Source organism: Drosophila obscura, unplaced genomic scaffold, assembly GCF_018151105.1.
Source record: "Drosophila obscura isolate BZ-5 IFL unplaced genomic scaffold, ASM1815110v1 contig_150, whole genome shotgun sequence".
Taxonomy (NCBI): Eukaryota; Metazoa; Arthropoda; class Insecta; order Diptera; family Drosophilidae; genus Drosophila; species Drosophila obscura.
This window is the reverse complement of record NW_024542736.1, coordinates 1,914,935-1,942,428: the sequence shown is the minus strand read 5'-3', so window position 1 is coordinate 1,942,428 and position 27,494 is coordinate 1,914,935. Positions and strand designations below refer to the sequence as shown.

General features: G+C 46.3%; 3 protein-coding genes across 5 annotated transcripts; all 3 read right to left on the bottom strand.

The window, feature by feature from the left end:
- Nucleotides 1-61: 61 nt before the first annotated feature.
- Nucleotides 62-734, bottom strand: LOC111082576 (low molecular weight phosphotyrosine protein phosphatase 1). Its single transcript, XM_022378800.2, has 3 exons — nt 678-734; nt 255-604; nt 62-196 (listed from the first exon to the last, which is right to left on the bottom strand). Exons 1-3 carry the CDS (start codon nt 706-708, stop codon nt 113-115), a joined length of 465 nt encoding a protein of 154 aa, XP_022234492.1. The 5' UTR covers nt 709-734; the 3' UTR covers nt 62-112.
- A 2,000-nt stretch (nt 735-2,734) lies between these two features.
- LOC111077743 (low molecular weight phosphotyrosine protein phosphatase 2) lies at nt 2,735-3,590 on the bottom strand. 3 transcript variants are annotated; one of them, XM_022372245.2, is made up of 4 exons: nt 3,460-3,590; nt 3,045-3,397; nt 2,932-2,983; nt 2,735-2,872 (listed from the first exon to the last, which is right to left on the bottom strand). In XM_022372245.2, coding segments are annotated over exons 1-4 (438 nt in total). In that variant the 5' UTR covers nt 3,491-3,590; the 3' UTR covers nt 2,735-2,870. The 3 variants fall into 3 exon arrangements, with proteins under 3 accessions (XP_022227937.2, XP_022227860.2, XP_022228021.2); XM_022372168.2 differs by having other exon boundaries at nt 2,735-2,983; nt 3,460-3,589; XM_022372329.2 differs by having other exon boundaries at nt 2,735-2,983; nt 3,464-3,554.
- Nucleotides 3,591-9,302: 5,712 nt separating this feature from the next.
- LOC111064841 (ubiquitin-conjugating enzyme E2 G1) lies at nt 9,303-10,146 on the bottom strand. The gene is made up of 2 exons (XM_022352655.2): nt 10,037-10,146; nt 9,303-9,972 (listed from the first exon to the last, which is right to left on the bottom strand). Exon 2 carries the CDS (start codon nt 9,953-9,955, stop codon nt 9,452-9,454), a length of 504 nt encoding a protein of 167 aa, XP_022208347.1. The 5' UTR covers nt 9,956-9,972; nt 10,037-10,146; the 3' UTR covers nt 9,303-9,451.
- Nucleotides 10,147-27,494: the final 17,348 nt, after the last annotated feature.

The window sequence follows — 27,494 nt, the reverse complement described above, 5'->3', positions numbered from 1 at the left end:
TCACAAACTGTTGCCCAATTTTATAATACCCTCTTAAAGGGTATAATAAAACCAGCTAGCGCTTTGTACTAGACATTTATTACTTGAACTATGAGTATATCACAAAACCGATTTAAACGAGGCGCTCTTTCATGAAGGCGGCGCAGGCCACAACACACTGCTGATAAGCGGTCTCAAAGCCAGCCGCACCACGCTCCTGCAAGGTCAAAGGGGACATTTCAAGGGTTATATGCAAATATTTGATGGCAACTTACATAGTAGGGATCCTCGATGATGCGATTCTTGGCCTCCAGGCCGAAGTCACCCAGCATGAGTAGCTCCGCCTTGGAACCCTTGGGCGCCAGCCGCCGCAGCTCGCTCATGTTGTCCTCGTCCATGCCGAAAATGAAGTCGAATTCGGTAAAGTCCTGCTTCTTTATCTGGCGCACAATGTGGGTGCACTTGAGGTCGTGCTGGGCCAGCGTGCTGATGGCCCGTGGATCGGCACGATTTCCCACATGCCACGACCCAATAGCCGCACTGTCCACTACAACATTCTTCTTGTTCGCCTTTTCCAGAGTTTCGACCATCACCACCTCCGCAATTGGGGAGCGGCAGATGTTTCCTTCAAATTCAAGGGGTGGCCCATTACATCAAAGATGTTATATTATATATAAAATTTTATAGAATTTATTTACCCAAACAAATCATTAAAATTTTCTGCACCATTTTTTTTTTTTTGGTATATAATCGCTGCCGCGAAATTTGATGGTATTTTCTTGTTTTGTTTTTAAATTGCCTCTCCATAGCCAGGGCGCCGGCGGCTATCGATATCGGCATTAGACCCCCTTAAGCAGTTAAAAGGCGTTTACACGGTATTAGACCGTGGACATAATACTTTTTGTTTGGGTGTTTGATGACAAGATACACAAATTTATTGAAAATCAACAGAAATGACCACCGACATCTTCAGGAATATGGACATGAAAAAGAATTGATTCTCATATTTAAATATTATTTTCGGACATTTCATTGTTGCGTTTGTGGGAGTTCTTCTTCAAATTATGAAAACCACCGAAGTTTTTCTCCAGCAATGTCTTAATGGCATCGGGGGGTCAGAAAAATTTCATATGATAATAATTCCAATCAGTTTCAAGTATTTTATTTAATGGCTTTATGTATATTTTCAACTTTTTGCACAATCATACATTTTTGGCGAGCGCCAAAACTTTGATTTTGCGATCTACAATTTTTTGTTGTTATTAGTGGTGATAGTTGCGGCTGATAGGCAGCAAATTCCAAAAACGAGCCAAAATCAATCAGTATCATTTACCGAAGAGACGCACATGAATCAGACACTACCAACTTGTGGCCACCATGTACAGAGGCTATTCATACCTAAGTAAGCAAAAACAGACTGCGTCTTCTGCCAACGCAAAGAAGTTGGATGCGTTTGCCCCGCGTAAGGCCTAGTAAGTTTAGTTTATCTCCATGTAACCAGGCAGAAAACAGGGCGGCGATCAAACGAGACTTACCCCCTAACAGCTTTTAATTTTGTTATGAAATGAACCAAATCTTTATCAAACCGTGGAAATCAATTTAATTTTTGTTTTAGATCCAATTTAGACCCATCCTCCTCTTTTTACTTAAAAAACAAAAATGACCACCGACATCTTTTCACCTGTAATGCGTAAAATCGATGTTAAAGTTATATACATTTTGTCGGAAATATTAAATACCCCTCTGGTCGACAATGGGCTAACGTTCAATTTTATTGATTGAAATCGTATTCCATAATTTTGATATTCAGTTTAATATTACTAGTTAGTTAACCCACTCAGCCCTAAGCAAATAATTTTATCCGATAGATACATCCATTTTCTACAAGATTAGCTAGTTTATAAAACTCCTGTTATTGCATTTATTGCAAAGCATCAGACGAAAATGTTGACTAAATGTGACATCAGTGTTGCTGGTCAACCAAGTTTCTTTTATGCGTATGGGCTTTTGTATACCCTATTTCCTTTAATTTCTGTTAAATTTGTTGTTCCAAGCTGCTTTAAGACATTAATATTGTATTTTTCTTAGATTAAGATGTTTTTTTACCTATAAATGCATATTTTTTGTTTATTATATATACATTTAGCCCGGTCCTGATAGCTTTTATTGGAACCCGTGAGTTGCCAAAATTTCGTTAATATCTTGAAAACAGAGACTGAGTCGTTTCTGCATTAATTGGAGCCTGAAATTACAAACAATTTCTCAAGTCCATAATATCGATATTTTGGTACGCTAAATGGAGGTTGGCGGTCATTTTGAAAATTATCTTAAAATATTGAAAAATAAATATTTCATTTGATTTGTTTTGTCACAGCGGATTTATCGAAATACGAACTTAACCCACTTAACCCCCTCTGTTTAAACAGGTGAACAACTCAACCACGGAAAAAAATATTTGTAAATTATGCTTGATCTTTTTAAATAAAAAGAGAAATGAGTACGATATCTTTTAACTGATTTGCGCTAAAATTCTTCAAGTTTCATCATATTTGTCAGGGTTTTAAATAACCATTGGTGGACAATGGGTTAATCGTTCTCAGTCAACTATCGGAAATCACATTCCTAGATTTTCATATTTGGCCAAATATTTCAAGCTATCTAAGACCCTCATCACTGAACACATAATTTTATCCAATTGATTAATCGATTTTCTACAAGACTGGTTAACTTTGAGGACTCCGTTCTATTGGATTTATTTTTAGAAAATAGGGTTTAAACACGAACTAAAAAATATCGTAATTTTGTTCCGATTCCAAGTTCAGCCGTTTCGGTCATTCCAGGTTCATTTGAACCACTAGCTTTTGTAGCTGAAAATGTGCGCCAAAATTGAATTCTATTGGCGTTGGTCTCACATTATTTGATTTAATTGGGCTTGTTTCAGGAAATGCTCACATGCGAGGGTACACTGTTTGTATATCTTCTCAAATGGAGCCGTGCCCATAAGCTGGAAATCGTTATAATTAAATCACTTATGAAAATCGAAAAATATCTATGCCGAGCCTCACGTAGTATGGATCCTCAATGCTGCGCTCGTCCGGTTTGAGGCCGAAATCCCCAAGAAGCAGCAGCTTGGCCCTGGAATATTTCGGTGCCAGGTGTTTCAGGGATGCCATATTGCTCCGATCCATGGCCAAGATATAGTCAAATCTAACGAAATCCTTGGGCTGCAGCTGACGCGCCACACTGGTGCACTCGATGTTGTGTTTGGCCAGAACCCTCAGCGCACGCTCGTCCGGCCTGGAGCCGTGGTGCCATCCCTCTATCGCGGCGCTCTCTACGTGCCAATCCTTCTGCAGCCCCGCCCTGGCAATCACGTCACGCATCACAGCCTCAGCGATGGGGGAGCGGCAAATGTTTCCTGCGTGTGCATGGCATTTGCATATTAATTAATGGACTCTTTCTGGGATAAGTCCTACGCACCCACGCAGACCATCAGCACGTTCCGCGGCATGGTTCAATATTCAAATTTCAATCTAGTGTGGATATATGTACGTAAATGTGGTGTATTATTGTATCTAAAAACAGCAAAATACAAAAAATTGACATGTAAATCTACAACAACCAAAAAATGTGTCCCATCCCGACGTACAGTAAACATTCGCCAAGAGCCTAAAATAAACATAGCAGAACCTGAGCAGAGTCAAGTGGGGAAAAACCTCTCTCTGGTTCACACCTCCTGGCACTTCCTGCTGCCTGCTGCAGTGCATCCTGTTTACCCACGTTCCCCATTTAATGCTTAAAATGTATTTAAAGTTCATCTGTGGAGTGCAGGCGGGGTCATCTGTCCCACGGGAATCACTGTTGCCAGTGGCATGAAGAGGTGATGAGCACTGTCCTCTCTCTTGGTGCCTGGCTCTACATTGCCCATGAATATGCAAGAGGCTGCATCCGCTGTGTGCACCATCCGGACAGGCTGGATTCCAAATTTTTAATGACTTTTAAGGAGGCGATGACACTGCCAGAGGAGTGCCCTGCATGGTGGGTTGGTAAGCCCCAAAGCAGGTGACCAGAGGCCTGGTCTCGGTCTCGGTCTCCGGCTCCAGCTCCGGCTCTCGTTTCTGAGGTCTGCTGTCTGGCAGAAATAAAGTTGCTTTTAAAATAAATTCGGTTTGTTTTTGGAGAGGAAAAACTGAGTTTTATGCAAATTGTATACCGTATACCCAACCATTAAGGCAAACAAAAGCACAGACGTACATACATATGTCTGCACATAAACTTTGCCAAGGTTTTTATTTAGTTGTTATATACATATGTACATACCCTTGCAGAGGGTATTGGAGGGATTGTGTTCAGGCTACCATTTTCCTTTAACTCTGTTCTCAAATTGGCTACACCAAGAACAGTCACTGTGACAGCTAATATGGGGACACACATCATGGAAACTATCCAGCTGAAAGGGTAGCAGAAGCGTCGGGTCCCCAAAGCCTAGCTTTTCGCTCTTGTTGGAGTTGCAGTGACATCAGGGACTTGGAGGCGGGTGGAGGCGGTTTTGACGGCATCAAAGTGAGCTTGTCGGATTGCAGACAAATGTTACGTACTCTCATCACACTCTTACATATGCAAATGTCCCTGGCTGGCGGGATGGCTGGCGTTGCTGCTGCAGTGCGTCCTCCGCAATTGACAATTGTTGAGAATGCAAATGGAAATGGAAATGCAAAGACATGTGCCACACAACAACAACAACAACAACATGCGAGGAGGAGGCCGTGGCGAGGCTAGGCGTTGTCAGGGCTATCATCATGCGGCGACAACGATGTCGTCTCTTTGGATAAGATAAACGCCGGCGATGCCGCCAGCTGTCGAGTCAACAACAGTGGACTGAAGCGACATGGAATACTATGGAAAGGTCAGTGTGCAAATAAATGAACACGAAATAGATTCTCAAGTGCAAATGAGGCAAAGGCAAATGATAAGCGAGGTAAAAGACAATCATAACGTATGCTGTATCCTTCCGTTCCGTTCCTTTCCCATTCCTTCTCATGAAATTTCTGAACAAAACATGTCTCTTTGTCGGAACAGAAGATGAACATCCATTTTGAATTTGGAATTTTGCATTTGGCAAATGAAAAGCGGAAAAGCTGGCAAGTTGGCGTGGCACAGCAGACAGCTTGTCTGTGCAGCATCTCTCCATCTGTATCTCTGTTTAGCTGAGTGCTTATTTGTATCTGTATCTCGCTGCTGTCGGTGTGTCTGTCCGTGTGTCTGTCCCATGCAGCTTCATCAAATATTTAGCGCCAGGCAGGCGTTGCAGAGGCAAGTCCGGGGATATACAAATAGGAGCATTGTGCTCGTTCAAAGTAAATACAGAACGGACGGAGCATTGCTTGGATAACAACTTTGATAAACTATATATCCAAGGCTCGACCATAACTATACTCTAAGGAGATCTGAAGAATTTCTTAGATATTTTTTTTTAGTTCAAAGGAAGGCACAGCGGGAGATAAGATAATGGAATTTTCTTTGCTGCTGCAAGATTAAAGTATATGAAATATATATATTCACGAAAAACAATCATCCCACACTCTCACCCACCCCATATATACCCCTTGGCGGCCGACCAGCATTTGAGGGGTATAAACACAGTAAAACTACCCTGTAATTTTGTTGGGGTGTGAGACGGGGAGACAGCAGCCGGCACAGCCAGCCAAAAAGCCGGCAACAACAAACTCCAGCAACAAATAACTGGGGGCGGCGGGCTGCTGGCAACATGCTGCCAAGCAGTGGGGCATGTTGCCAAAGTTCATTTTGTGCCGGCAACCAAGGTAAAACTATAGAAGGTACCAACAACACATAGGATGCCTCTCCCTCAGGCACCAAATCGAGACATGCTGCACTTTGAAGTGCTTACGATAAACACACCCGCAAACACACCCTCAACACTCAACCCACAAACCCCTGAGAAACCAAGAGCCAGAGAGGTTATACCTGTTATAATTATACCATGCCGGCAACCATGCAAGCCGAAAGTGCATTTGTATGCATTCGACTGTCTGTGTGCATTTATCTCGTTTCGACTTGTTACAGCAGCAACCGTGGTTCAAAAGCCGATGTTTATGTCGATAGGTTGGCTACGAAAGATCTTTGCATATCGATTTTTGAATAAAAGTCAGAATAAAATATTAGAATAATGCACATTTAGAACACAGAAAACAGCACGTCGCCAGAGGGAAAGTATTCAATGTTTTTATGCAACTTTAGCTTTAACTTCACTGAATATCTAGACTGCAAACCAATAAAACACATTAATTAAATATAAAATATTAATTATATGCTGCACGAAAGCCAAAGCCAGGCTCTCTCTCACACTGCCTGATTTTCGCAAAAGGGTTATATAGCTGGTCTTTTCCAGCCTAGCTTAAGTCAAGTCTAGCATGCAAACTGTAAATATATGACAGATCATATTGAAATGCTACCAAGGCACTAGGGGAATTTCGGATTGCATTCAGTTTCATTCACACACACATATCTTTGTGCACACTGTGCAGTGGTTCAAACAAATACTTGTTTTCAACGCTCGGTAGTGGTACTAGTTGGGTTTTGGGTTTATTTTACTTGGAAACGTGAACCGAGGCGGACGTGTGCGGAGCTACCTCTCTCTCTCTCTCCCCTCGGACAAAACGAAACGAACGAACGCGGGCGCGTAGACGGCAGAATCGCGCTATAAAAATACCACCGAACCCAACAACAAACAACAACCACTAACAACTACGACTACAATACGGCTACGATTCATTCCCCGCCGTGTCCCACCGTGTGTGTTTGCCTTTAGTTTTATGGCGCGCGTCAGGTAGATTTTCGATCATTTTTGTTGTTCCCTCGCGTGTTTAATGGCTAACAAAATCATCCATCCGGCTAAAGAGCTAAAGATTGCTAAACAAAAGCAAGTACAAAGCAGTGTTGTGTAGTGTAGTGTAGCTCCAGATAGTGTCTAGTGCCACATCTCAGGATTACTCATCATTGGCAGGCATCGGAGTAACCAAAGAAGAAGACCCAGAGACGACGACGACGACGACATTTCACTGCGCTTCATGGTGGTTTCTGCGGGTCCCCAGTGTGTTGTCCCAGTGTCCGCCCCAGTGATTTGTCTCGTTCTTTCGCATGCTCGTTGCGGTTACAGCAACTTTACGAAATCACAAACCAGTATCTGAGCCGAGCCAGTGTATCAGTGTAAGATACAAACAACAACAACAAAAAAGGCAGCTCCAGAGCACATATTGGAATTTACTTAACACGTATGCGACGCGACGCGACACACACCACTACCACCATCAACAGCAGCACGAAAAACATCTCGAAAACGGAGCCCACCGCTTGGTCTATTGGATTTTCGACACGAAACGACTCTCACATCTGAGTCCCCCCCCCCACGGGTAGGTACACACAACACAGTCAAGAATTGGTCGACTGGCTGGTCATAGAGTTTTCCCAGGAAATATGAAAAACATACATAGGACTCTCTGGCTATCAGGCACACACTTGTTCGTTCAGCTGCGTTTTTCCACCCTCGCCGCTTGGCTAATGAAGCTGACCTGCCCTCGCCGCGGCCAGCTACCTGTTTGGATTGACCCGCAGCGCGGCAGTGCAGCGCTCGCTCGGTTTTCCCATTAGCCGATAGAAGAGATCTTTTGCCCTCCCTCTCTACCACCATCACCACCATCACATATCGAAAGCTATTTATAAATGCTGCCCCTGTCCACGGAGTCACGGCTTACGCGCTGCGCTGCCCTGCCCTGCCCTGCTGTGCGTTTGGGGCCCAGGCTGAAGCCCCCAGAGCCGGTTTTTGGCCTGTCTCTCTGGATGTCTCACTGTCTGTCTGGCGGGGCCAGCATCAATTCAATTTCTACTGGCTGAGTGAGTTTTTACTCGTATATTGTAGCTGCGATGAAGAATCTCCATCTCCATCTCCAGCCACAGCTCTCCCGAGTCTCTTCTTCCTCTTGGCCGCCGGTCGTCTCTTCTCCTCCTCCTCCTCTTCATCCTCCTCTTCCTCTTCAGTACGAGTATCTCAAGCTGGTTTTGTGCTGTTTTCTTTTCTCTGGCTTTGTTTTCTTTCGTTTCGTTTTCGTTTTTTTACCATTTGGTGATCATGTTGCTTCTGCTTTTGGCTCTGCTGCCGACTGCTGCTGCCTGATGATGATTCTGTGGCTTATTGCCGCCAAGATTATTGCCGATTTTTTCATGTTTTTTGCTGGCTGACTGGCTGGCTAGCTGGCTTCCCCCGTCCAAGAAGGTGCATGGCCTTATTTACCCACTTTCCGAATCGCTCACCGATTTGTGCCCGTTTTTTTTTTCTTTTTTTTTGCTGTTTTGTGAGCTGCTTGCTGCTGAATCATACTCTGGTATCGTTTGAATACTTTAGTCAGGCACTGAATCGGGTTTCGGGAGGCACACCCATAGCATTGACTCAACCTCAAACAATGCGGCACAGTGGAGCATTGTTGTGGAGCAGCCAGGGACACGGACAGCCAACCCTTTTGGCCACAGAGTCGCCACACCAACAGTCCAGCTGAAAATCAAAATGCAAAACTTGTTGCTAATAAACAACAATTACAGCGACACACACAAACAAGTTCAGCTAACCACAAAAATGCTCACAAGTCGTTGCCCAGGAGCACACAAACACACACAACACGGCACCCAGGCAGGCCCCAAAGGCAGAGTAAGAGCCAGAGTCAGAGTCAGGAATACTCGTACTCGTACTCGTAGCTGGCCCCTGTCACATTGGCGGCCAGCAGCAATTTTATGTTTTTTTTTGTTTCAGTATTTTTTTTTTTGTTGGTCTTCCTCTGAAGTGAGTGCCATGTGAGAAGACCAGAAAAAAGCAGCCCAGTTGGCCAGCTGCGTCCGCTCACCACACATATCTAGAGCCAAAGTGTGGCTGTGGCTGTGGCTGCCGAAGTGGCCATAACTGTGTCAGTGTGCAACTGGAAGAGGTCTAAGCCTATTAAGCTCAGCGCTTGGCTTAAGATCGCTTGGCCTGGTCAGCAGCGTGAGAGCGGCAGAGAGGGAGGCGCATATCAAGCAAGAAGCAAGCTAGATTCTCGAACGCCTCAATGTTGAGGGCGATTAAGTCTAATTAGTGGCGACAGGCGTCACAGAATTGGCGCAAGCTCAAAGAGATTTCCGTTCAGTCACAAGGGGTGCAGAGCACCCAGGGGGAAGGGGACTGCCTAATTAAAGGAGCTGCCAATTAAGAGTTATGACAGCAGCGGGGCCACTTTCGCTAGAGATGTTCCGAGAGAGAGAGAGGGAGGGAGAGAATCTTTTTATGAACTCGCTAAACTTTATTGTTGTGTGTTGGTTTGTTCTTGTTGTTGTTGTTGCATGTTGAACGCTTGCATATCGTTTGCCCCACACCCAGTACCAGCACCAGCACCAGCACCAGCACCCAGCATTGTGTCAGAGGTCAGGTCTAAACCTCCTCCTGGCTGCGTCTCACGCAGCGTGCGACCTTGCGCCTGAATTCGGCATGATCCTCGCGATACTCTTTGGCTGCATCGACATTGGCCGCCGACTCGCTATTCGGATCGGTCAGCATCGAAATGACCGACAGGAGAATGGTCTCCACGGTGTGCACTGGCAGCCAGCGCTCCTCGGCCTTCTCGTAGCCCCACTTATCGTCGCCCGGCTCGTGCAGAATGGAGATGCACACGTCGCCGGACTTGTCGATATTCGGATGCCAGATCTCGGTGACGAACTTCATGCGCGGCGGTCGCAGCGGATACTCCTTGGGAAAGATGAGGTGGGCCTTGAAGCAGCCACCCTCGTACAGTGTGTCCGGTGGGCCAATGATCACCACCTCCCACTTGAAGATGTCCGCATCGTTGATCAGTCCGGCGGAGAAGCCCTCAACGGGATTGCGATGCAGCTCTGTCAGCTGACGCCTCAGCAGTAGGGATGCTTGCTGTTCAGACATGCTACTTTATTACTAGACTGAGAAGGGACATGGACATGGACTTGGGGCACAGCCGGTAACAGATATTCGAATTCTACTTACTGGAATTTTGTTTGTTTCGAGTTAACTATTTTTGTGTATTTTTTTTTTCGTTTTTTCGCTGGAACTATGCCGAATGCTACAGACAACAGATACTGCCAGGGTTGCCCTGTTTGCTTTTCCAGCTATCAAATATTGTTGTGACAGATTTTAGCTAGAGTTTCGTAATTTTTATACCCGGGGGTGGGGGGGGGGGGGCCCGGGGGGCGGGGGCGGGGGGGGGCCCCCCCCCCGGGGGGGGGGCCGCCGGCCCCCCACCACGCCCCCCGCCGGGGGGGGGACCCGGGGGGACACGGGGGGGGGGCCCGCCACGCCGTATTTATTTTAGATTTAGAAGTTTAATTCTGAAGTTTAAGGTAATTTGGACAGACTGCGAAGTAGCCGTTGGAGTTTTTCGAAAGAAAGGAAAGGAAAGCTCCAATTTGTGGCCTGTGGAATGGTGCCAAGGAAAGTTCTTTTCTTTTTTTCTTTGCTGTCTCAGGCCTTCCTTTTCCTTGCTTGCAATTACTTTGCTTGCTACTGATTTTCCTTCCTTTTTGTTGTGGCCTTTTTTGCTGGCTGAATGCTGAATGGAAATTATGATGGCTGCCACATTGTTGCCATTGCATTGCTCTTGGCTTTCGTTTCGTAATTGCGCATAGTTTTCTGCTGGCCTCCTGCAACTGCAACTGCAACTTCGACCACGACATGTGGCTGCCCCCCCCCCCGCTCCCCATTCATCCATTGCTATCCTCTGTGGCTGTTTTTTTTTTTTCTTTTTTGCCAATTGCATTTTTGAATTGCTGGCATTTCAAAATCACCCCAGGGGCGAGATTTGACTATCGCTGGGGCCCAGAAATTATGCTGCCGCAAATGTGTGAATTGTTAATGTCTCTTTGCCAGCTTGCCCGCTGGCCAACGTGGGGTATCTGGAGGGAGTTACCAGTACCAGTACGAGTACTACCAGTATTTGTGTGGCTGTGACTTTTCATGGGGCTGCCGTTTGGCGTTTCGGCATTGCCGGTTTTTCAAGTTTTTCCATGCAGCCAGCGCGGCGCAGCGCAGCGCGTTTTCACAAATTCCAGTCCAGCAGAGTTTTGAGTTTGAGTGGTAATATTTAGCTGGCAGTCCACAGTCCACAGACTGGCACATGTGTACGAGGCTGCTACCAAAAACAGTGAGCGAGAGGGAGACAGGGAGAGAGAGATTCGAAATTTTTGCTAAATTATCAGGCACATGGCCAGGAGAATGCATCTCGTGTCTCGTGTCTCTGGAGAAACACGTTTGCCAGCGCACATAAGACTGACAGCTGCTGCTCTTCTGGTTCTGCTGCCGCACAACAAATGCCCATTTAAGTGCCACATGTCGGAGTCGCACTGGGGAAAGCGATATGCGATATGGGATATGTATGATGCCATCGCGAGCGTAGTCACACGTGCCAGTGCCATCATGCCAGGGGCCCATCTAGCAGGCGAAACTCGTATTTCCATTTGCCGGGGAAAAGTGTCGCGCGCCTCGTTCAAAGTGATAAAGTGGCATTGACTCTACGCGGCGGCGTTTCAACTCAACTCAACTCAACTCATTTCGTTTCGTTTCGTTTTTGTCGAATTGATTTCCAATATTCATTAAGGCAAACGCCCGCCCACACCCGACAACGCCCACTCGCTTGGGTCGTTGCCATGGCATCGCTCTAATTGAAGGGAGGGGGAACGGGGAAGCAGCGGTTGCACGTTCGTTTTCATTTATTCTTTTTCTTTTATTTGTGTGTGTGTGTGTTGTTTTTTTTCGGGTGGGCGTGCCCCTGTATGCGACAATTGCACTTCCGGCAACACGCGAACTTGCAACGATCCACCAGCATGCCATACCAGCACTTACTCTGTGCTCTATGCTCTATTCTGTCTTTTTTTTGTTGGGTTTTGCTCTGGAGAGCAGGTGGCTGGCTGGGCGCTGGACCGTACTGTGTGCGTGCCTCAAATTGCTGGCTCATGTTGCGTCGTTCATCCAAACAGCTGACGGGCGTCGATCAATTGAAATTGCTTTTCATCTGCCATCGAGGGGAGGGGCTCGCTATCCCCTATAGGTAGGTGTGTGCCTCATCATCATCGATCCCGTACTGCGGTTAGTTCTTGTCTTTAGTTCTTGATGACTTCCTGCACCTAATGACCGAGCAACTGTGCAACTGTGCATCTGTGGCACTCTGCCGCTGCAACCTGCTGATAAATCACCTCTCAGCAGGCCATCGGGCATACTCGTATATAAAAATAGTTTCTATTGTGAGCTGCATTTCTCAGCCAGTCTCTAATAAAATAGTTGCCCCAGGGCGCCTCTCTCTTTCTCTCTCTGTCTCTCCCTGTGCACTTCTCATAAATTCAAGTTAAGTGAGTGACCAACAGGATTTCAGTTCTTTATTGGCGCTTTGAGTTATGCATTCCCATTCCCATTCCCATATACTCCTCGTACACTTGTGCTCCGGACATAATTTCCAATTGCATGCAGAAAAATGGGAAAAAAATTTTCTGTGCACAGAGTTGGCCATTACCTCTGTGCCCCTCCCCCCCATACCCTGGGGAGAGTGTGGAGCGTGCAGAACAAAACAATGCTAAAGAGAGAACTCAATAAATTGCAGAAAAGCGAAAAGTGGAAAGAACGCAAAATAAACAGACTTAAAACGAAGAAAATATACAAAAAAAAAAAAAACAAGCCAGCCAGCAAGCAGCTTTCCACTTGCAGTTTTAATGTGTTTTGTGCGTTGCTCCTCGCTTTATAATTGAGTTGCCAGTTGGAGCCGAAGTTGCAGCAGCAGCAGCAGCACTCACAGTGCCAGAACTAGTGGCAGAAGTGGGCAGGCTGGTGGGGGAACACACATAGACGACCGAGTGGGAGTTGCAATTGAGAGTTGGGCGCACATTGCTGCTGCGTCCGTGCGCCCGTGTGCACTGAATGCGAAAAAGTTCCCGAGCTCTGCACAGTTTTCGACTGAAACGCGATGTTCTTATACATATTTCCTTTAGTGTTATTATTATTCTCATAATATTCAGGGGACCGGGCACGGGACCCACCTTTGTGCAATGCATTCAAATGGAAATGGCAGACTGGCAGACTGCCAGACTGGCGCTTGGGGATATGCTGGTGCATTGGTGCAGCCGCAAGACAAAAGCCTTCCTCGATGTGGTCCGTAATGAGCGCTTCCGTCAAAAGCATGCGGCACTCACAGGAGACGCAAGACACAACACAAGACACACTCTTGGCCCAAAACGGGAACACATTTAAAAGCGCATTTTCCTTCTACTATCACAACTATTCCCCGTACGTATACAATTTTTGGAGGGCTTTAATGCCGTTTCGGGCCCCCCCATAATCACTCAATTTGTTGCTTCATTAACGTTGCGGGGTTTTCCTCCTATTCGTTGTGTAATTTGCCCAAGAAACTCTTAGTTTTGTCTGGCCAGAGCGGACCCCGGCCATGTGTGAAGTGTAAGGCGTTATGCGTACAATATTTCATAACTCCAAAGTCTGGCAAACAAATGAGCAAAAGTGTGCTACCAAGCCACCTTCCCCCCTTACGCTTTCCAGCCACCAAATGAGCCGTTAGACAACGCTGATGGGCCGCTCAGAGTTCATTTACTCCGTCGCGGCGGCGCTGCTCTTTTACCAAGAAAATTCTGTGAAAAGCAGAAACCAGAAGGAACGAGAAGGAAAAAAGGAGTCGCTTCACGCGACTATTTCCGTACTCAGTCAGTATATACATTTTTGCTTATGATTTTTTTTTTTTTACATATTAATTTTTTTGCTCATATGTATTTACATCTCATATACAATGTATATTTTCACTAACATGTAGATTTTACATGTTCATTAATTTTTTCCTCCGTTGCTCGCGCACTGAACGCGGCAGAATGTGCGAGCGAGAAGGAAAATGGGTGCGTTTGTTGGGGGAGAGGAGAAGCCAAGCTTGGCCGAAAATTAATTTCTTCATTCGGTATAATTATGATCCGACAGCAGGTTTGCCTTGCGAAAAGCGCATTTTCTACATCTGTTTCTTTATTATTTTTTTGTAGTTGCCTTCCACGATTTTTTGTAGCTTTTTTGGGCGGAAGAGGCGGCTTTTGAATACTATAGCGTGTTTTATGTCTTGACGAAATTTGGTTACCCTAGCTCTTTGGTCTCTCAGATCCAGGCGCTACAGACGGACGGACGGACGGACGGACGGACGGACGGACAGACAGACATGGCTATAACGACCGGCTATTGATGCTTCAAGAATTATATACTTTATGGGGGGCTGGCCTGGCTGGCACACATCCACTTTTACTCAAAATAATATACCCCTAACTTTTGGGGGTATCAAGCCAGCCAGCAAGCAGCTTTCCACTTGTGAGTTTTAATGTGTTTTGGCGTTGCTCCTCGCTTTATAATTTTAGTTGTTGCATGGGGGCAGCAGGGCTCACAGTGCCAGAACTAGTGGGGGGGGGTGGGGGAACACCGAACGAGTGGGTTTTGATTTGATGAGTTGGGCGCACATAGCTGCTGCCCGTGTGCACTGAATGCGAATAGTTCCCAGCGAAAGTTTCTGAAACGCGATATTCTTATACATATTTCCTTTAGTGTTATTATTATTCTCATAATATAGGGGACCGGGCACGGCACCTGGAAATTCAAATGGAAAGGAGACGGCTGCAGACTGGCGCTTGGGGATATGCTGGTGATTGGTGCAGCCGCAAGACAAAGCCTTCCTCGATGTGGTCCGTAATGAGCGCTTCCGTCAAAAGCATGCGGCATTAGAGGAGACGCAAGATTCAAGACACACTCTTAGCCCAAAACGGGAAAAATTTATTTAAAGCGCATTTTCCTTCTACTATCACAACTATTCCTCCGTACGTATACAATTTTTGGAGGGCTTTAATGCCGTTTCGGGTCCCCCCATAATCACTCAATTTGTTGCTTCATTAACGTTGCGGGGTTTTCCTCCTATTCGTTGTGTAATTTGCCCAGAAACTCTAGTTTGCTGGCCAGAGGGACCCGGGGGGGGGTTATGCGTACAATATCATAACTCCAAAGTCTGGCAAACAAATGAGCAAAAGTGTGCTACCCCCCCCGCCCCATGAGCCGTTAGACAACGCTGAGGGGCCGCTCAAAGTTCATTTACTTCATTCTGGCGCAGCTCTTTTTACCAAGAAATCCTGTGAAAGCAGAAACCAGAAGGAGCAAGACTCTTACGCTATTTGTAGTTTTTATTTCTTTTATTTTCTTCTTCTGTTTTGTTCATATTTTGTATGAACATTTCGTTTTTAAATGCTTGACTTGTCTTTTTTTTCCGGCTCAGCAGAACGGGCGGCAGCGCGGCAGCAGAGTAGGGGCTTGGAAAAAAAAATCCAAGCTTGGCCTAAAAAAGTGCTTATTAAATTTAATGACAGCACGTTTGCTTGCGAAAAGCGATTTGACTCTGTTTTTTTTTTTGTGGGTTTTGTAACTTTTTCCAACCTTTAGTTATATCGTTTTTTGTTTTTGTTTGTTTCGTATTTGGTTTATTGGAGCGGGGGGCTGGGGCTCATTGGGAGCACAAAGGCCATAACAGCACAGTCTTTAAGTTTAATTATGTGGCAGGGCTGCGTGGCGGGCACTCTCCACTGGACTCCATAAAGGGGCTATCATGGAGGCATAATAGTTGAAGAGTTTCAATTGAAACTGTTACAAATTTTATTGTTCATGGGGGGGACCAGGGGGGTTTATTTAGATAATAGTTTGCCTCAACATATCGTACAGGAAATCTGAAGGGCATTTATTTTCAGATATTAACTTCAAAAAAGAAGGCAAAGAAAGATGCATTTCTCCTTGACAGATTTTCTGCATTTAATGCCACAGTTGGTGGCCTTTTCACTCATGGGAAATTTCTGCAGTGACTCCACGTCATTCCCCAAATCAAATCTCTTTTCTAACTATTTTTTTGTGCTTAGCAGTTGGAGATCCACCGACTTGCAACTGACATCCTGTCGTGACTGCAGCTCTTGGCCAACTGTCGCTTGCTATTTGCATTGCAAAGATTTCTCATAATTATGTACAACAAAACTGGCATAAATTTATGACTCGCCGACAGTTTGGCATTTGCGGCAAACAGGCAGTGAAAGTATTTTAATTAAATTCCCACTCCACAAAGAGCGTTGCTGGCCAAGACCGGACGGGACCTTCAATGAGCATTTAGACCTGCAGGTTATGAGGCGGTAATTTGCAATTTCAGAGCCATGGCTCACTCGGTTGTTATTCAGTTGGTTTCTTGGCAAAAGGCAAAAAGCAGGGCTAGGAAGGGGAACGGGCACGGGGACGTGCTCGTTGAACTTCAAATGGTGCACGAAAAAAGTGAAATTCATTTTTGGCTTGGTCTACACATCTTCACGTCTCCACAATGGTCCACAATGTGGCCCAACCAAGTTAATGAACTGACAACAGGGGGAATAAATCTGTGGGCCAAGCAGGAAGCAACTCTGTAACATTAGCACAGTTCCCTCCGCAGCTCTATGCTAATTTCTTTGCTCTCATCTGGAGCCCTCTGCGGATTTATGAAATGAATTCATTTTCGTTTCATTTGCGGCAAATGAAAGCAACAGCCAACAGCCAACAGCCAGCCAAGACACGGAAGGGCGGAGCGGAGCAGAGCGGCGCTGCTTGCGTGCCAAGGCATTGGCCACAAATGTTGACTTTTATTCACACAATTACAGCCGGCAAATTTGCATTCGTTTCCTCTGCCACAGCAGTGGGTACACCTGTTCACCTGCTGTTCGCCTGTTCGCCTGCTCCCTGCTATGCCTGCTGTTTTGGCCTGACAAGTCAGTCAGTCAGTGGAGCGTGTCGATGAGAGAGGGAGCCCGCCGCTTCACTTGTTAACAATTAAGCGACGAACCCTTGACATTGTCTCGTGGAGACCTGGCCAAGACTTTGACTTCGCCCACTGACCTGGCACTGGCCACCGATTGGGAGCATCTAATTAGCTTTCTTTTGGGACAATGAACGCCTTTCTCAGCCAGTGCCAGTTTTACCAAAGTTTCGTTTTCAGTCTTTAAATTAACATTTCGAAAGCAAACAAAACAAAGTGGAGAGACAGACATGGCAATGCCCAATTCCATTCGGTTTCCTATAAATTATTCAAAACTGACCCGCGGCTTTCATTGCAGTTGGTTTTTGTTTTTCGTTTCGTTTTCGTTGCTATTTGTTTTCCATGTGACGAGGCAACACAGTTGAGGCCTCCCCACCTTGGGCACTGACTGACTGTGGGAATAACGTCTCGAAGAAGTCATAAAACTAACAGTTGAGCGGAAATTAACACAGATACAGGTGGCATGGCACTCGAGACACTGGCCTCGAGGAGGGCCCTCCAATGTCTGGGCACCGAACAACAATCGAGTCTCTCCCTCTGTGTTATGACATTTCATTGGAATTGAGATGTGGATGGCAGCTGGTAGATAGGCTGCGGACAGGTGGGCCAGCACCTTTAAAGCGGATTATGTTTTGGTCTAAATAGCCATCAGATGACGTTGCAAATCCATCTGCAGGTTGCTCCAAGTATAAGTATCATTCGTCTACAGTTAGCATTTGATACGCTTCCGTTATGAAGGGGATTGGGTACACGAGTGAGTGGCAGTTAGGGCATTCCTGAGTACTTTCTCCGCGTGTCTCCATTGTGCAGATTGGATCTACTGGAGAGGGTAGATTTCCTCTGTAAATCTACCAGTTCCATTCACTGCCAATTAATATAAAAGAAACCCATTGATCTTATCACGTTAACCTGCATTTCCTGTTGGTTGTCTTTTGTCTTTCGGCTTTGCCTTGGTAGGTATTGTGTGGTGTGGCCCCAGGGTGGCCTGCAGGGCGGCTGTGCGTTCCATTTCGCTTCTCTGAACTTCGCTGAAAGAGAATAAATTGTGCCAATTTTCTATATACACATGTAGCGGGTATATGGCATAGGCCTGCAAAGATTCGCCAACCGGGAGTGGGAGATATGTACGTACACACATGGCCACTTCATCACGCAGCGTTGGCCAAGCGTGCTGCTGCTGCTGCTGCTGCTCTCCTCTTGTTGCATGCAACTAAGCGTCACCGTCATCAGCCAGCGGCTGCGGCCACGGCCTCAGACCCTCTTTCAAGGGGCAGCCTCCTCTATTGTTCTGGCCGCTCGTGCTTGTGCTAGATTTATGCACTGCCAAGCCCCAGTCTCCAGTCCCCAGTATCCAGTCCTCCCCAGTGCTCCCCCTGCACAGAGAGTTTCGATTTCAATTTAAGGCGGATGTTGTTGCTCGTTTTAATTGCGTACTGCAGAATTATAATTCATAAATGCATTGTGGTTCTGCTGTTGCTGTTGCTGTTGCTGCTCTGTTCTGTTTGCATTGAGACGTCTCCGGTTGCAGTTGCAGCTGGCAGCCGAGGAGGCAGTGAACTTTGTGAGGAGTCAAATCGAAATGGTCAAGGGAGTGCCAAGCCAATGGGCCAAGTGTCCCAAGTCTCACTTTCGGATGCGGTTCAGTGGCCTTTGGCTGCCAATGCACTTGACACTGCCACTGGAAGCTGCAACCAATTTTGCCACAAATTGCTGATTGAACTGGATGTGCCGGTGTCGGTGCCAGTGCCAGTGCCAGTCCCGGTCTCGGTGGCCACTCACTTTCACTGATCGAAAGCGTGAAGCCAAAGTTTAATTGAATCTGCAGCTGCTTCTGCTACGCTGCTCGGCTGCCTGGCTGCCTGGCTGCCAGTAACAATGATTGGTAACATTCAATGGACCCGGGCTCTTACCAACTTTCAAACTTGGCCATTTGAAAGTTATTGGCCACAAGTGCGCTGCTCTCCGCCATCGACATGTCCCATGCTCGCGCACATACACGTACGTTCAGTGGGCGCCCCCCCCCCACCCCCCCATTGCAACACACACACAGACTCTCTTACAGAAGAAACTTGCTGCAAACTCAACTGAGAAACGTGTCAGCAAGTCTGTCTGTCGTCTGACGGCTGAGGTTGCGGGGCCGCAGAAAAAAAAAAGACTTGGCTTTGACTTGGCTTTCCGCTTCGAGAGTTGCGACAAAATCAATAAGAAAACTTGGCTTCGAGGGAAATTAAATGGGCTAAGGCAGGCAGCCAGGCAGCAGCAGTTCTTTCAAAATCAGGGGCGTGACCGTTGGCAGTGGGGAGGGGGCGTGCCCCCGATGCAGCAATTTGTTATACGCGTCGCCCTAAATTGGGTCACCAAAAAATGTTCAATTATTTGCTGTTGCGTCGCCGATGTTGGGTGAAATGCAGCGGCGTGCCCCAAACGGGGCCAGTCAGTCCCTCTCTCTCCCCTTTGGGGGAGTTATGGGCGAGTCGGGTGGTGGGGGATGAAGTGGCGCACATTGATTTTGGGTTTACACAAAACTCGTTTTCTCTGTTGATGTAAGTGAGATTTTTTTTGCTGGCAGCCGTGGGTGCCTTTTTTTATTTTGAATGCGACAGTTTTGTATACACTTCAGGAGAGGTTTTTTTTGTAGTTTAAAACATAAACTATATCTCTCTATTTTTTATCAGGTAATGTGTGGCCCTGCAGTGGCTTATAATTATAATTTATAATTATAATTATCGTGGTCTCTTGGCGCCAAAACATAAAGTTTGAGCTATTCTCAGCTGGGGTTTTTACTGGATATGCGAGGAGTGATAAGAACCAACAGATAAAGAAATATATAAGCTGAAAGCTGGATCGTTTACACACAAAAATGCTGCATAATAGTTTTAAATAAATTCCCCGCATCGTTCTGCAGCATGGTCCTATCATATAATCTGTAATAAATCAGCCAACAGGTCGATTGAGTGTGCACATTTTACAGTTGTTGTGCAACACTGTGTGCAGCAGCTGAACAACATTAAAATGAATTTAAATTTAAATCAAAAAAAATCAAAAGAAAATCCAAAGCAGCAGCTCCCCATATATATTTCTGTAATAAATATTTCAAGATATTCCCTAAAGGGTTCTCACAAGTGCATTTAAGCTTCGTTGTATGGACGGACTACACGTTATTTTTCTTCTTTTATGTTATTTTTTTTCTTTCTCTTCGCTACTCTGCGCATTTTATGAGTTTTACAACAAGTTTATAAGCCCAAAACCCTTCGGCACACATGGGAATGCCACACATACATACATGCATATAAACACACAGATGTGCGTGTGTGTGTGTGTGTTTTATGCTGCGACTTTCCATTTGCAGAGATTTCCACATTTCACATTTTGGATTTGAGATTTCAATATGTAAACGCCGTTTATACCAAATGCGCCATGAATAAAATTCGTCTCGATTCGATGGCTGAATCGTATCGGATTGGTATGATTTGGTATGAAGGGGTGGCGGGAGCTGGAGCTGGAGCAGGACAGGGGGCACAAACCAAATGGGATTTGTGTTTATGAGAGAGACCTGCGGTGTGGGCGAGCGAGGGCGAAATTCCAGCCTCGAGTTTACATTAAAGTAGTTGCACAAATGAATGCAGTTGCACGAAACGGGTGCCCAGAAGTTTGATCGATTCATTTGGGTGGGTTCTACCATCAGCACAGCCCGCAATATCAGGGGGGGTAACACGCAGAGAGGAAGAGAGGCAGCGGCAGTGGCAGAGGAGAGACAGAGAGCACTTTAAGCAAATTGTAACAGTTGCGGTTGGCCTGGTCAGTCGGCCCATAGACTGCTGTGGACTGCTGTGGACTGCTGTGGACTGCTGTGGACTGTGTCGACTGTTTACTGGCCCAAGCGCATAAACTGGCAAAGGGAATGGGGAATTGTGCCTGGAGCTATGGTCTGGGGTGTGGTCCGCACTGCGTCGCTTGACTAAATGTTTGGAACACTTTGTGGCCGGGGTGGGCATCGGCATCACTATCATTGGAACTGTGTATGTGTACATACATTATTAAGTTGTTTGGTCGACATCATTTTGGTTGATTTATTCGTGTAAATTGAATCAATTTATTGCCTCATTTGAAATAATTTTGTTCTGCTTATCAGGCTGCCCCACATTTACGACTGGGACTGATAAGCGCATCACAAATGTTGCAAGCGGCGAATGTTGACACAAATGTGCTGTACAATTGTGCTAAGCAGACACTCCAGCAGCTGCTGCTGTTGTCTCTGCCACAGCCACAGCCGCTGCCACACTCTGTGTCTCTGGGCTGCTACCCTGGCAATTTGCTGTCAAATTGTCGCAAATTCTTACAAGCGCCGCTCATTAAATTTACCCAAATGCCAACGCCAATTGCAATTGCAAGGGACTCTCGACACTGCTCTGCTGCGAGTCGAGTAGGAAAAGCGGCATCGCATGACAAATTGCAGCATTGAGTTCCAGACAAGTGCCACCAAGTGCTACTGCCTCCTGCCTTCGCCTCCTCCTTCCATTCAACGATTTGGCAATGCAATTTAACCCCCCAAAAGACAGCTGCAACGGAATTGGCCCTCTCTTGGCCTGGCCTGCTCTGGCCCGGGCCCTGTTCAACAAATTTGTCTCTGGCATTTTGCAACGTGATTTGGTGGTACTTAAAGGGGGGCAGGGGCACTGCTGATAAGCGGGCTACTTGTCTACTTGCCCCCGGACTGCAAGACAGCTGAAAGTGCTGCCATAGATATAATGTTGGAAAACGCTGATTACGTGTATTACGACCACTCTGCTGATGCCACGCTGGCAAGAGGCAAAAGGCAAAAGGCAAGAGGCAGAAGGCAAGAGAAAGGCAGAGTCAGGGCTGGGGAAGAGTTGCTAGGGAGCTGGTAATACGAGTACAAGCCAAGACAAAATGTGCTGATCGAGCGGGAAATTGCTTAATGAAGCGTGGCATATAGAAAAAATACTCGTAACGGAATTGCCAGCATTATGCGATTATTGCTGAGGCATTAGTCAGGTGAGCAGCTTGAAGCGCAGATCGATCGGCTAGACAACAAAATTGGCCAGGCCAGGCCAGCGAAAAGAGCTCGGCACGATCGTCGAACTCGATTCGATCAAGCCTCCCCTCTCGATCAAGGCGGCACTCCCCTCGCCGAGTTCCGAAGCAGCCTCTGCAGGTGCAAAGCCAATCAATGGCGCAATCGAGCGACCAAAAAACAATGTGAGACTTTTCCACTGAAAACCTGACGCAAATCGTGGCCAGGCTGTCAACAGTTCGGGTTTTTACTGTAGCTCTTTGCTGTTGTTGTTGCTGTTGTTTGGTGCCCCCACAAAATGTCATTCAATTCCATTCCGTTCATTGAAATGGAAAGCTGCAAAATTAACATTGCACGCGGGACAGACACGCGGGCCAAATAAAAAAAAACTTTTGTGCTCAAAAACCTAATTGTAAATGCAAATAAAAAACTAAGGCCAAATAGGAAGCTGAGGCTGAGAACGTAGCAAATTTGGGAGTACCCTAGAAAGATAGTGAAGATATTTAAAATTTAATTTTAAATTTAATATTTGAAATTTAATTTTCAATTTATTATTTAAAATTTAATTATAAATTTAATATTTAAAATTTAATTTTAAATTTAATATTTGAAATTTAACTTTCAATTTGATATTTAAAATTTAATTTAAAATTTAATATTAAAATTTAGTTTTATTTATGGATATGTTTGATAAATGTTTATTTTAGTTAAAGAAATGATTACTAGAACTAGATGGAGGTTTATGGCAGTCTGCATGGCAGATGTTTCAACAGATATTTGTATGACATCGAATTATTTATTTCTATATTTGTTTTATTTATTTATATTTTTTTATAATAGTTTGCTATTTTATGTTTGATTGTGCCCACTTGTTACCCTCTGGTAGAACATGTGGCATGTGCAAAATAGTCACAGTCAGATCCGGACTAAACTGCTGCTCATTTGGCAGCACTCGATGTGGCTGCCAAGTTGCCGGCATTTGGCGAGTGTTACGCGACTTTGAGCGCTCTAATTGTGCGCTTGTTCGGCTAACACAGAAACAACAACTAAACTACTGACAGCAGAACCAAAAACAGCAGCAGCAACAACAGCAACAACAATCAGGCGACATGCAACAGCGCACAGACGTGAAGCATTTAGCTGCGCTGAAAAGATACGAACGATTCGAGTACGACTAGCATAACGAACAAATATCCAAATGTACTCGCAGCACACAGACAAAACAAAACAAAACAAAACAAAACACGCGACTGACACTGCCCCCACTGCCACTGCCACTGCCTCACTCTGGCACTGCTGTGTGGCAGTGGTGCCCCTGCAGATAATTTGCTATTAAGTGGAGTGGAAATGCGTAGGAAAATATGATATAATCGGGGGAACAGAGAATAGGCGTACATGCATGGCCAGGCATATGGAACCGGGCGTTTTTTTTTTATATTTTTGTTTTTTTCAAGATCAAGTTCAAGTTTACAGCGATTGCTGGTTGCTCCCCAGCCCTGCCATGGAGGAGTACGTTGCACAAATTTCTACGGTAGCCAAAACATTGCAGCGGATCGGAGCTGCTGCTGCTGCTGTTGCTCCTGCTGATGGTGCGATGGTGTGATGGTGCGATGGCGATGATGGGAAACTCGGAATTGGCATTTTCACAACCAAATGCTTCTGTCACACAAACCACAAAACCTTGACGCTGTTGGCAATTTGCCAAACGGCACAACACAAAAAAATGTGTCTTAGGCGCGGGGAAATCACCTTTTGACCCACTTTAAAGAGTTGCCCCCCATCGATGATGATGCTGTGCCTCGTCGTCTTCGTCGTTGCCTTGTGTTTTGCTGTTGTTGTTGTTGTGGTGCATAATGAGGCAAATGATGTTGCAGCCTCTGATTGATGGGAAGAAGAAAATCGTAACCGCAGCAGTACAAATCAATCCAACGAAAGCACCGAGTAATGGCACTGTGTTTTACGTACTGCGAGCACTGCAAGTATGCCCCGCAGCTGTGACTCTGCCAGCAATGGGTGAAAATCAACGGAACGAACGGAAGTCAAGCGCGATTTGTGAACGCGAATCACCAGCCAGTCAGCCATCCAGTCAGCCAGCCATCTAGCCAGCCATCCATTTACCGCCGCTGGGCTACGTAGTTAGCTGCCGATGACATCGCAAACGGAATAGCAGGAAAATGTCAAATGTGAAAAGCAGATGCTTGCGGTTAGCTGGCGAACGTGACTCCTGCATTAACGGCCTTTAAATGAATTGCAGCGGAGATTGCAGCTTAAAGCTGCAAGGGACTGGTACGGCGACTGGCACTGGGACTGGCCAGAGTGGGGTGTGTGTGTGTGTGTGAGGCGACCCCATTTAAGTGTGTCAGTAAATTGCATGCTGCACTGGCAGCAGTAACAACAACAACAACAAGGTGCAGCTGCAGCAGCAGCAGGCGTCAGTTACACGCATACTTGAACCTCTCTCAAAGATACACAAAACGCACACGGGCACACTTAATTATGCATTAGGCTGCCAGGAAAGAGGAAACGAGTTCAACGAACTTTAAGGGGTTAAAGGACAAGCTGCGCCTCTGACAGCTGTGGAAAGTGTTGGATATGGCATGATATTTATGATACCTAAAATCTATTCCAACATTGCAATATTTCTAATGTATGCCGATCTGTGGTAATAAATCAGCTTACTTGTTGATGCCACAAACATACATATTTCCCCAAGCCCAATTTCGAGTGTCGAACCTACAAAATGCATTCATTAAATCAGCCTACCAACTGTCCAGGCGGTGGCATCATTAAATCAGTCTGCATTGTTTTCGACCATCCATTTTGCACCTTAAGATCCGCTGCTGCCGCTGCCGCTGCTCCGCTCTCCCATTGTTGACTGTCAAAGGTGGTCGATGTGTAATTGGCAAAATACGTTCGGCTCGGCGTTTGGTTGCGATGGCAAAGTGGATGTGGCCGTTCAATGGAGCGTGGCAGTGGAGGACCAGCGCTGGGCTGCTGGTCTGCAGGCGCTAGCTGCCGCTGGTCTCACACTTCAGTGCACCAGGGGAAAGCATAGGAGAGCAGAGCAAAGCTGGCATACGACAGAGAGTGAGAGAGTGGCGTACAATGGCAATTGATGGCTTAACCCACGCGTGTGGGCACTGTGTAGATTTGAATTGAATTTGCAGCACACCCAGCCTGGGCAGGGGTTTGACCAAAACGCGCCAGAATCGATGTTGTTTGTTGCTGGTTCTGTCGTCGTTTACTGGCCACTGGACATGGGCATGGCCATGCAGAGTAATGGCTTAATGTGTGCACTAGTGTGTGTGGGTGTGTGTTTGTGTGGAGACACATGGCAGCTGTGGGCAAATTTATATTGCCTACTTTTTGGGGGGAGCGAGGACAAGCAACTGCGGACAGGATTGTGAAACTGCAATTGATTTTGTTATGCGCCTAAGCTGCTTCCGCCGCTCGCCCGCACATGTCCAACATTGTCTCCAACTGGAACTCCAAGAGATGCCCTCGAGAGGCCAGCACGCTTCGTTGCACCCGGCAGGAGGCAGCAGGCAGCAAGCAGCAGGCAGGAGGCAAATGAGTGTCTCCTGGCCCGCACGAGCGACTTGTTTATTGAATTTGGGCGGCTTTGTGTGTGCGAGGCTGACAACGATGTCTGTGGCTCCTGCAATTGAGGATGTGTAATTTTTGCATGTCTCCGGCATTAAATTTTGCAGCAACCCTCTGCACCGTTCTCTCTCTCCCTACCCCTTTCCCTCTATGTGTGTGCTGCTGGGCAATTAGGGCTATGACATTCCGCTCTAAATCTTCTGCACACTCTGCTGCTAATTGTTTCCAATTCCACAAACAGACAGACACACAGACACCCAGAGAACAGCCAACAAGTAATTGGAGCTCAAGTCTGACCCCAGGATAATTGGCTGTGAAAGTTCAGGGAAGTGTTTCAATTATAATTGCCAAATGCCATGGCAGGCTGTCCAAATTCCATGATTCCCCCTGCACTTTATTAACTTGACTTTGACCCAATTTGCACGGCAGAATGCAGGAAACATTTCCGGCTCCTTTGATTCGATTATTTCGCTCTGCTGCCCAACTGCGGCTGTTAAATTACTCAACAAATTTACCCCAGACTGAGACTCAGCCACATATGATTTACATATCCATGAATAAAATAGGTTCTCAGCCATTGCAATGACCAAACAATATTTTCGGTTTAGTTATTCAATGCAAGTCTCCGCCTGGCCACTCAACTACCAAATCCCAACCACCTCTGATGCCTCTGCGTGAGCAAACACCAAAAGCTAAATGCATTTTTATAGCCATCTCGAAGCCGAGAGAGTTCCCCTTACCCGTACCCGTACCCGTACCGACTCCAACTGCGACTCCACTCCATGTGCGGCACATTTGCAGCGCGTGTTTTGTCGTTTCTGGCAGCACGTGACTTGTGTGGGTAAGTGGCATAAGGTATAAGGTATAAGGCCTTATCCCTCATGTGTTGCCTTTTCCTCAGCCAACTGCCAATTCAAATTCTCTTCCCGCCCAACGCTTTGCATTTGCGTGCAACGATTTGTGTGTTAGTAGTGGAAGGCCCCCGCCCCCGCCCCCGCCCCCACAGAGCTGCTGATTTGTGCCTCTTGGCCAGAGGTTCGTCGTGTACCGTGTAGCATTTGTCGCTGGGGCACACACAGTTGTTGCTTTTGTTATAGGCTTTTAATTGACATACGCGTTTTTTACACGATTTCCCAGTTGTTTGCTGGCTGCTCCCCTTCGAACTCTACCGTCTGCATACTAATGAATACTCTTTCTCCACTCTCTCTCTCTCTCTCTTTGCAGTTCTCGATGATGGCTGGGCCACGGAGCAGCGCCTGAACTGTGATTGGCTCACACACACTCACACACGTAACCTAACCCCCCCAGAGCAGAGCACATCAGATCAGATCAGACCAGAGGTGAGTTGGCTTGAGTTATTAGCCCGACTAGGTACGGTACGGTACGCTACGGCACGGTTCGTTTCGGTTAATTGGCCTCGCATGCGCTCCTATGATAATTAAAGCAGACAGCCACAGACAGTGGAGTGGGGCACTAGTGGGGGGAGTGGAGGGGTTTGGCTTAGATTATTGATATTAACACCGATTTTTATGACCTCGCACGCGCTTCCCTCACAAAAAGCAAACAAACTGAGACGAAACATCGCCCCAAGCGATTTTTGGCGCGACTGCAGACTGAAGCGGAAACTTTGTTAGAATATCTCTGTTCATAATTCATTTTTATGCTGCTGCTACTTTTCGCTTAGTTGCTTTGACTAAATTAGAAATAAAAGCTTCAACTTTGATGCTTTTTTTGCGCTCCCCCCCCTGCGCGCTGAGGGGGAGTTTAGGGGGATTATACGATGTGGTGGCATGCGGGCGCCATGTGAGTTTTCCGAGCTTTTCCTCAAAGCAATTTGAGTGGAAAATCCTCGGGCAACTCTATACAGAAAGAAAGCTCATTCCACTCTGAGACGAGGCAGCTCCTTCCTTGCAACTCTACAAACAACCCACGAAGCTTTCGCCGAGCTTTGCCGAAGTGCAGCTTTCACTCAGCCC